The sequence below is a fragment of the Pteropus vampyrus genome, unplaced genomic scaffold, assembly GCF_000151845.1.
Source record: "Pteropus vampyrus isolate Shadow unplaced genomic scaffold, Pvam_2.0 Scaffold127, whole genome shotgun sequence".
NCBI classification, from domain to species: Eukaryota; Metazoa; Chordata; class Mammalia; order Chiroptera; family Pteropodidae; genus Pteropus; species Pteropus vampyrus.
In genome coordinates, this window is record NW_011888908.1 from 2,254,612 (window position 1) to 2,265,890 (window position 11,279).

An 11,279-nucleotide genomic window follows, 5' to 3' on the forward strand; every position below is an offset into this window, starting at 1 on the left:
GACGCACATTTAAGACATGTGCCTGTTATCATTCGTATATTATACACCCCCATAAAGTATTACAGAAATTGTATATAAAGGGTAACTTTAATTTGGTTAAATGTATTAATATGCAAAGTATAAAAAGAATATAAAATATACCAAAATATTAAAGGTAGTTAATTCTGGGACTGCAAATTAGATTTTTTTTTAAATTTCTGCATTTTCCACATTCACTTAAGATGAGTTAAATGACTTCTATAAATGATCAGAAAAAAAAAACAATAATAAACTTTTTAAAAAATTCTCCCATGCTTGTAAAAGAAAATTCTGTTACACTTATAACTATCACAAAATTATACAATGGACAGAAAGGCTTAGTAAATCCTTCCAACAAATTTCCTGTAAATTATAAACATTTATGTTTACAATGTATTTGAAGAAATATAAAAAACACTAATTAAGCTAAGCATCTGCCTGGTGAATAAATGAACAAGTCAACTGGAAAGTCAACACTAGACTGCAGAATGACTTTAAAACATGGTCCCACCTGCGACAAATACAGGGCTCTCATGGCTAAATAAAAACGAGTTCTTGAAAAGCAGTTATTTTTTTTAAGACAGATATTACTTTAAATATCCCTTGTGAGCCTGATTTACCTAACTTCCATGCGAAATGCCCAAAGCGAATATTCATTACAGTGAGAATACTGTGAGTTTCAGAAACCCTTACGATATGCATAAAATAATGAATAAGAACAACAAAAAAGACACACGAACCTCTGATTGTACATGCCCCGGAAGTTGTAATTAGCTCTGTAACTTGGGAAAGGCTTTGGGTCTAATGGCCTGTAGATGGCAGGCTCGCCCCTCTTCATAGCGAGCCCATTCAGCTCCACAGTTGGAGTTATACTACCTGTTTAAAAAAAAAAAAAAAACATATTAAAGGCACACAAGTGAAACATTTCCATAATAAATCATGCAAGCTATATTTGTGTTACATATAATCACCATGGCAGAAGGTGGGGGAAGATGGCCCATCTGTGTGATTTTCTAAGGGAATGCATAGACAAAATGCTTAAACAGGAAAAGCATTTCCAATGAAATCTATTTGGGGGTTTTTGCAACATTTTTCCGTACATTAATGACAAAAATTCAACTTGATAGTGATGCTATTTCAAAACAAGGCAAACACAAGATTCATAGACTGCTGAGTTTGGATATTATAAAGAAAGCATTAAACTTCAACATTAGTTACCCCAGAAAAGTTACAATTATTTAATCATTAAGAACATCATCTGTTAATATTTTTAGTCATATTCTGGTAATCAAGCAACTAAAATTAGCAATGAATACAGAGTCATCAGTAATTCTTGGATTTATCTAACAAAAAGAAATTTCTAATTTTTTCTACAACCAACAACAGGACAAATACAAGTAACGTTTCCTGTAGATAATCTCTATAGATATCTACTGAAGCATTTATGAAATGACGTATCTAAGATTGGTTTCAAAATAAGCCAGAGAAGAGACAGATGAGAAACAACACTGGCCACCATTAACTACTGGAGTTGTGATGCATTCAGGGACGTTCGCTATCTCAATCTTTACTTTTGTAAAAGTATGAAAAATTCCATAAAATAACATGCAGTGTAAAATTATGTCACATTATTTTAAGAACCAAAAGAAAAAACAGGTATATATGTTCCCTATAACAAGTGACAGAAATTCATCTAAAGCTTTTATAGAAAATAAGATTTGCAGTATAAAGTCTGTACGATTTCATTCTGATTACGCCTTTAGTACCACATGGGTAAGCCTCCCTCCATCACAGACAAATCGGCTCTACTTATTACAGGGAAACTGGGCCGGGCGTACGGGGCTAGCACAGGACTGCGAGAGACTGACGCCAACGGCAGCCTGGTGACAAAGCGATCCGCCCAGAGTCAGTGCTTGCTCATTTTGTGTCTCCTTTCTAAAGGATTCGTGAGAAACCACTGAAGAATATAAAGGAACAGGAAGTGAACTAAGGTTAAGAAGAAAGAAAGAAGAAAGTGGGCAGGAGGAAAAAAGAAGAAACGTAGAAGAAAAAGGAGACAGAGAAAAAAAACGGCAAAGAAAACTTAACATATTGAATAGGAAGGCCAAGGGGTCCAAATCCCCCCAAAATACATACAACCAGGCAGAGGAAGAGAAAGTCGAGCATAAAAGGATTCGATCTTTTCTTTCTTTTAGTATTTTTTTTTTTTTACCAAGGGATAAGTAAAACATACAGACCTTAAGTATATAGCTCCATGAATTATTACACATGTAAATGCCCATGTGACCACCATTCAGATCAAGATACATTTCAGTCACCCAGAAAGTTCCTTCGAGTCTTTTTCAAGACCTACCTCCCCAAATTACACTCTCTGACTTTCGTCATCATAGATTAGTTTTGTCTGTTCTTCAAATCTTAATATGTATCACTTTTTCTTGCTTCTTTCACTCAATGTACTGATTTTGTTGAATATGTCAGTATTTCAAACTTTTTTAAAATCACTGAATAATATTCCGCCGAATGAATATACCATTTATATATTTTGCTATTGATGGGACATTTGGGTGGTTTCCAATTTGGGGCTATTTAGAGAAAAGCCACATTGAACATTTTTTAATAAGTATTTAGTAGGCATACACTCATTTCTCTTGGGTATACAATTAGCAGTGGGATTGCTAAGTCACAGAGTAGGCTTATATTTAATTTTATTAGAAATTGCCTAACAGTTTTCCAAAGATTTTTATTAATACCAAAGAGCAGTCTATGCCTTTAAAAGTTCGTGACTTTCTCATTTCACAAAGATTTCGGTTTAATAATTAACATGAAAATTAGTTACAAGATTAACATCACTTCAAATTCTGCCTTGCAATAATCATACATAAATAGCATAAAGTTCAAATAGGGAAAAGAAGAAAGCTTGAAAGACCTCATCTTTAAGGATGGCAAGAAAAGGAAAATTAACATTTTTGAAAATCATCAGTGAGGATACAATTATGTTTGTCACCCATATTAAAATTGGATTCTAAAGTAGGTAAAAGTACTGTACCCATATCATTTAACTAAACAAATAATCTAATATAAATTCCTCATTTGAAAGTAAGGCTACAGTATATTTGCTCCACAGAAATGCCAGAAACTGTTCCTTGTGAAGGGGAGTAAAAGACAAGCAGAATAGTATGAACCAGGCTAAAATGGTTCGATTCTTCTAGAGCAGTCTCTCCACCTGCTTCGTGAAGAACCAGACAGACATCCCTCTACACGTACACAGCCCCTTTGCTTACACAGCAATACATCCACAGAAAACACTCAAAGAATAACTTCAAACCCTGAGACACTGCCAGGCAATGCTAAGTACCACTGTTTTCAGCATGTGACAGCTGATGATCATCACACAGGAATCCTCACATTATACGGCTATAAAGTTGATGCTATAAACACACAATCAATTTTCAGTGGTTTTTAGATGCATTAAGGAAAATTTCTACATTTATCAGTAATAAATATAAAAAGGCTAATTAATTAGAGATACTAACGTATGGGACTACAATTGTGGATCCCTTTTATGGGACAGGTGAAAGAAAATTGTTACAAAATTGCAACATGTTACTAACACTCAAGAACAGAGCTTTGGAGGAAGTTAGACTAGTCCCTGGAACATAGCACTGACTCAATAAATATTTGTGGAAAGAATGAACGGATTCGTAAATAAAGCTGGCTCGTCATGCTTAGAGAATGATGAGGAAATCTCAGAAGGACCTAGGACTTAACATGACGGGAACATACCACTGGCCAGATCCGGGACGAGCTGAAAATCAAAGTAAATGATGATCGATTATGAGCCTGTAAGTAAAATAGGAATGCAAGAGTCTATAACGACATAAATAAAAGAACGAACAAAAAAATGAGAGGGAAGAGACAGCTCTTGGGTAGAACGTTAACTAATTAATCTGAAAAGAATATTGGAATTTTAAAAAATCCTTTGGGAGAATAAATTTCTGTTGTTTTAAGCCACAAAAGAAAAAAAATAACTCTTTGGCAATCTTCAGAGTAATAATTGATTCAGACGAGAATCATCAGTGGATGCCAAACACAGCTGGGTAAAAGAAAATTTGATGAGGAACAATGTTTATATAGTCTCAAAGTATCTCCCCAGAAGATACTTATTAATTACGTATTATTTAATAAGAAAACATACTTATTGACAATAGAGAAGGCTGGCAGACATACTCTTTGCCAAGTGACAAAAGTCATCACTAATGAGACAAATCTGTTCTCAGGTATCTCCTGATATGAAACACTGAGATATTGATGCTAAAAACGTATAAATCATGAGTAAACACCAGAAAAACTCAACTGAGGGGCATTCTGCAAACAACGTGGCCCGTACTCCTCAAAAACGTCCCCGTCATAAAAGCCAAGGAGACCGAGGAACCATCCAGATTGACGTGGAATGAAGAGAAACGCTCAGTGCCGGACCCCGATGACATCCTGAACCCACAAAGAGCATTACGGGGACAGTCCACGAATCCGAGTAGAGTCTGCAAACCGCACGGTGACACCGGATCAGTGTACTTCCTGAGAGGCCAGTGTCCAGGCACTTAGGAAGCACTGGGCGAAAGGGACAGCACGTCCACAAACGGCTCCTGCTCCCCACCGGCCGAGAACCGTTAACGACCGGGGAATCTGGGAGAGGGGACATGGGACTCCGCACACTCTTTCCACGAATTTTATATAAATCTGAAATTATTCCTTTAAAAAGTTTTTAAAACTTAGGGGAAATGAAGCAAAATAAGTTCTATGATATATTCTTAATTAACTGTCAGACTTGCCATGGTGTAGACAGATTTAACTCCTCTCTGGGATATAACTACTCTTTACGACTCCCCTGCTCTCTATGTCAGGTCTGAACCCCGCTCCCTCTACAGTGCAGAGAGGAACAGACTGCCCTTTCGACAGATGGAACTGAGTTAATGAATGTCTATATATTAAAAAGAGCAAAAATCTTCTCACATCATACAAAAACCCCGATTCCTGACAGATTACATTTCAAAGACAAATAATAAAATTTCTAAAAATATTATGAGGTTATCTTGATAACTCTGTGAGAGACGAAGATGTCTCAGCACACAAAGAAGCACTAATCATAAAGGAAAAGACTTCTAATTTAGATTCCATTTAAAAAAAAATTCTGTTCATCAAAAGGCACTATAAGGAGTATGGAAAAATATTTGCAAAACGAATATCTGACAAAGGATATTCAGAATATATAAGAACGCTACAAGTCAAAAAAAAAAATAGAAAAATTTAAAAAACAGATAATGCAGTTCTTTTAGTGGGAAAAAATATTTTAACCAGCGCTCCGCAACAGGAGACCCTAATGCCAACAGGCGTATGAAAAGATACTCAGCTTCATCAGTTTATCAAGGAAATGCAAATTAAAACCACAATAAATAAATAATATACCCCCCCCAGGAGAAAAGCTAAAAAATTTGAAAGCTGAAGTCATGTTGGCAAGGGGGGGAAATAGTGTTGTTTGACATTATGTGTGTATATATTATGTACATATTTTTTGAAGTACGAACTCGGAAAGGGGCAACCATTCATTCACTCATTCATTCATTCAGGGGACACGGGATTCCTTCTCTAAATCAGGAGGGCCGAATGAGACGGGTCTGGCTGTGCTGCCCAGGCTCAGCTGCTCGCAGGTGTGGCCCTGCTACCGACCAGCACAGAGTTGTCACCTGCTCCATTTCCCATCCGGGCTGGTCCACCCCTCCTCAGTCAATCTGGTGAGCCCTTCCCAGGAGGGCACTATACAAGGCCAACTTAGTGCGGGCACCTGGTCAGCGCCGGGCACTGCAGCCCAGGGCTCCTGGGCTCACACGATCCTCCCACCTCGGCCCCTGAGGTGCTGGGACCACAGACTCATACCACCTGTATTTTTTTTTTTGTCATCCTGACCCTTTTTATTGTTATTAAAAATAAAAGGTACTTAAATGCAATGGTGAACATATAGGGCAAAACCGAATAATAAAATTAGTGTTGAGGTAAGCAGTGAGCTGAATATTTGGGTCTCCAAACTGGGTAACCCAAAACCACTTAAAAATGGGTATGTTCACGGTGAACGGCCAGTGCCTTCAGGTGAGAGAATGGTCAAAGTTGTTCTCGCTCAACTTCCAAGAAAATTCTTTCCTCAAGAATATCCTGTAACTGTTGCTGCAATTCACGATTCGATTTGGCCAGAACTGTGTTGGTTTCCTTACTGCATCTAATGGAAGCCTGAATAGCTCTCCTACTTTTTCTAACAGATCTAGGAACAAAAGTGTGTGATGGAAGGACGGCTTAGACACCTGTCTTTCATGATGCTCATCGACTTCTGGACTGAATTCATATACACTGATTTCAGCGTGAACACATACGCAGCCCACAACCCCAGAGTTCCAGTCCCTGGTACATCCGCAGCAGAAAGGCGCACGTACAAGATCGTTCACAGCGGTGTTATTTCTAACAGCCTCAAACTGGAAACCACCCAACTGTCCGCACACTGTATGATGGCTAGGTAAGTTATGGTACATTCATGCAATGGAATACTACACAGCCACGAAATACCATACGGTTAAACGCGACACACATGAATCTCACATACGTGACGGTGAGAAAACCAAGCTGTCACAGAGAGTACAGTGTCCGATCCAAACGAGCAGGCACGACGAACCCAAGATGACAGAAAGCAGAGCAGCGGCCCCTTCTGGAGCTGTGCAGCCACTAGATGGGCACGCGGGGGGCTGCAGGGCACATGGGGGGCATGCAGGGCTGGGGGCTGCGGGGCACATGAGGGACATGCAGGGCGGGGGGCTGCGGGGCACATGGGGGGCATGCAGGGTGGGGAGCTGCTGGGCACGTGGGGGGCTGCAGACACACGGGGTCGGGGGTTGCTGGGCACTGGTAAGCCCGAGGAGCTGGTGAAGCATGCACAGTGCGAAGGCCCACAGGGCTCTACACTGTAATTAGTTCACATGCCAGCACGTAGGATTAAACTCTCCTTTAAAAGTTCACCCCCAAAACTACCCATTCTCTCAGCTCACTGCAGCTTTCGATGGTACAAGCTCTATCTCCACTGGCCCTTCGGACTCCCTCCCGCTTCCTCCTCTGGCTCCTCTGCGGTTGACCTCCTGCCGATGGACTTGACCCGGGCTCAGCACACACTGCTCCCGCTGCGCCCCACGCCCTGGAGAGCCCGTTCCCCAGCTAGGCCGCGACCCCCGGATCAGGAACACCTGTCCTGCCCTGTCCCGCTCCAGGATTCCCACAGAGCAGGGGCACAGCGCGCTCAACGGACTCGAGCTCCTTCTCTCTTCACCATCAACTATGACGGTGCCTTCCTAACCAATCCTGTTGTTAGTCTTTCCCGCCTTCCCTCCACGTCAAGCTGAACTTCCCAAAATGCGTTCAAACACATCACCGCCAGCTCGTAAATGTTAATCCCCCAAACTACAGTGAGTCCCCGCTTAACGTCGTCACAGGCTCTGAGACACTAAGTGACACAATGTCGAAGGAAACCAGTTTTGCCACAGGCTCACCGACATAAACGAGCTACGCTCCTACAACACCTAACGGACAACGCTGATCAGGACGGCGCTGGCGGTCAAGCCCACTGCAGCCCAGCCTGACCACCTCCTGCCTTACTGCTCAGCACTCACTCACCTGCCCTAATTAAACACCACCTACAAAGTATCTTCACCAATCCCACTGGCCAGATCCCAACTCCGACACCTCTCAACACCTTTCCTCTCCCCCACTGGCCCATCCCCACTCCAGGCCCACATCTCGCCTCCGCTACTTCGGTCCACATGTAGCGGACTCACAACACCAGTGGCTGTACTTACTCTTCACCACTGAGTTATGCTTTAATGTACACAACCATAAAATCTTACGTTTCATATCTCTTTGATACGTCAAAGTAAGTCCTTAATAAGCAGAAGTAGTGGTGTCGTGCTCATGACCAACCAGTAATCAAAAGAGATTTTTAAAAACTTAAATTGGTAGCCTCTTAGCAGTTTCAAAATGAATAGGTTTTTTTCTTTATTGTAATAATATTTGGGCTTATTTAAGCTTACTTAAGAAATTAAATTCTGGAACCAGCTGAAGAGAAGCACAAGGCCTAGTGACAGGAAAGTCATGGTCCAGAAAGAGCAGTCCTTGCAAGACAAGACCGTGTCTACCCAGCGCCTGCCACAAGAGCAGGACGTGTCTGACTTTATGAGCACAAGCACGTGAACTAACATTAAACAGATTATAGAGTCACTGTCGGCAGGCAAAATGTCTTTTTTTTACTCCATCACAAAAATACCTTAAGCAATATTGGTCAGAAGATAACCACTTGAATTAAAAAGTTAACAAATGAGTAAATGAATGTAGGGCTGGTACTAAACCTATGAAACTTTGTTAATTTGATGTTGTCCATTCACATATCATACCCAATACAGGTCTGCCTCTTCCTGACCACGAGACGCATAGAGTTAATACTGCATGCAATCAGAACAACTCTTTAAAATTATTCTTAGGCGCTTAAAATTAGAACATTCACTTTCTTGGCATTATAGTACAAAGAGGTGGGATGTTTGTAATTTGTGGGTTTCTTAATAAATTTCATACAAATGTTCCATACTGAATATCGACAATTTCTACACCAAAAAAACAGAATAAGAAAATGCTTAGGGCTAATTTTATAATTTTTATTAAATTAAAAAAAAATAACTTTGTCATTAAATTAAATATTACATATTTAAAAAGAGAAATTGATCATTTCTATCTTTAGAGAAAAACTCAATCTTGTTTTCTTTTCTTTGTATCTAAATTTCTTTTCGTCCGCCTTTAAAGTCAATAATGCACCTTGATGGCATCCGCTAAAGCAGATTTTTAAAATAATTACGATTACCTTCTTCATTTCCCATCTTCAGTTTTCATTCAGCTATCTTTCTGTCCGTGCTATTAAAACCTGCTGACTACAGAACTGGCCTGCTACAGAGGAAAATGTGGAGACCAGCACGGGCACACAGAACACAATGACGCAACGGAAGGGAACCAGCCTGTGCCGTACCTGGGTTGTTATTGACATTACTTTTCGGTGGTTTCTGAACTGGTCTGGGAAGCGTAGATTCTGTCAAAGCTTTACTAGCAACAGCTTGCTGAGCCTTCTTGATACTGCTCCCTTCGGCCTCCCATGTCTGCTCACCGAGACTCAGCTGCACTGAGAACATCTTGGAAAAAACAGAGACGAACATTAAAAATTTTCAGGAAGTAAAATGTGCTGTCCAACAGAAAAATAGACACACCATAGAATCGAAATTTTAGAGCTTGAGGTGTCCTTACTGATCATTTCAACAAAACTCTTTCTTACTCTACCCAGTAAAAGAACTTTAGGAGATCGTGCTAGATTCTGTTCTACGCCAAGGCTTAATGGCAGCTCTACGTGTCCATTTTGGCTAGAATAAATCAAGAGGAAATTGCTTCTCTAAATAGAATCATATTGTTAATGTCACTCGAATAGTCCCCCAAAAAGTAGAATAAGCACAGAGAGTAAGAGAAACTGTAAGAGAATCCAAAAGGCCCTCTCTCTGTCACACTTTACAAAATCTAATTCCTTAAACGCCATACTTATCACGATCGAGTCAGGAAATCCTATCAACTATTATGTCAGCAAGACACTCGCAATCCTCCATTACCAACATTTAACCGACCCCCAAAGTCCGTCCATTAAAATCTCTTAACTATTTCTCAAATCTCTCTTTGCTCTATCATTGACACTGCATTGGAGTCGGTCCTTCATCATCTCTACTTTAGACATAATAATTTCCCAACTGACTGCTGTTAAAACTATCTTTCTAAAACCCAAATCTAATTGCATGACCTCGACATCAGGTTAAAAATCTTCAAACGGCCCCATTCCAGCATGTCACAAAAGTTCCACCTGTGCACGCCCAGTTCTACCTTTCCCCTGCCCAGTCTAACCTTCCATTCACCCCACATTTCCACATGAGGCCAACACCTTGAAAATTTAGAATCAAGTCAAAGGTTACACACACAACTCACTACTTTACTCCACGTATATCTTACTACTTTCTACGATTATAAAGCATTAACCCAAAAATACTTATTAATTATAAAGAAATAAATGTTTCTTAGCAGAAAGGAGATTGGGTAGAAAATATAACTAAGTGATTAAAGTTAGCATAATTAATAACCACAAAAATCGACATCAGGTACCACCTAATGTGATCCAGTGAGAAGTTGTAATATTCATGGCCCGAAATGTTTAACCTGAATCTAATCATAGGGAAACAATCAGACAGATCTAGATTATGGTACATTCTATAAAATGACTGGACACAACTCTTCAAAAACTGTCAATGTCACGAAAGGAAAAAACTAAACAAAAGAATGCAGGGGCTGTTACAGATTTAAGGGTGCTAAAGAGACATGAACCCACATGATAAAGTACAGTGTACGGATCTTGAATGGGTTTGTACTCGGACGAAAAAAATAGAAAAGGCATTTAGAGATCTAGGGAAATCTGACTATGGACTATCCGTTAAACAATACATTCGGTCAAGATTAAATTTCTTGAGTGATGATATAGTATTGTGCTTATGTAGAAGAATGTCTTCTCAGAAAAATAAAATTGGTCTTATCAGATGAATAAAAATTTAGGGGTGAAATGTCATGATAGTTGCAATTTATTTTCAAATTGTTCAAGGGAAAAGTATATGTCTATGTAGAAGGAGCAAGAAATAAAGTAAAAGTGGCAAATAAATGAACGATTAGTAAATCCGAAAGGTGAGTATCCACTGTACTACTCCTTCCATTTTTCCTGTAGGTTTTCAATTCTTCAAATTAGAGTTGGAAAATATTTACAATCCCTTGAAAATCAAAATATGTAGGTATCTGTTAAAAGTGATTTTTCTTTTATTCTGATTCTGTTTAAAATGTATACCTAAAACATATCTTTAATACATTTACCTAATTTTAAACCAACTTTTCGGTGACTAGCTCTTTTTTTTTCAAATTATAGTGTTGAACGAAGAACCCTGCCACAAATTTTCCTCCAAATCAGCTCACACTCCCGAATGTTCTGTTCATTACTCGTCTATCGATTCAGGTTCAAACCCGAAGCAGCTTCTTTGTTTACCCACCTTCCGAAGACTTATTTAACATCTCAAAACTGTTCCCTGCAACTTCTATTGTTACCACCAAGTCTAAGG

At 39.5% G+C, this 11,279-nt stretch overlaps 1 protein-coding gene across 7 annotated transcripts in view; it reads right to left on the reverse strand.

Moving 5' to 3' along the window:
• STAU2 (staufen double-stranded RNA binding protein 2) overlaps positions 1-11,279 on the reverse strand; it is a 232,365-nt gene that overhangs the window by 195,191 nt on the left and 25,895 nt on the right. For all 7 annotated transcript variants that reach the window (XM_023534609.1, XM_023534608.1, XM_023534610.1 and 4 more), the window contains 2 exons: positions 9,119-9,278; positions 759-894 (listed from right to left, as the gene is read on the reverse strand). In XM_023534609.1, coding sequence (XP_023390377.1) covers positions 759-894; positions 9,119-9,278 — 296 coding nt within the window. The remainder of the gene's footprint in view (positions 1-758; positions 895-9,118; positions 9,279-11,279) is intronic.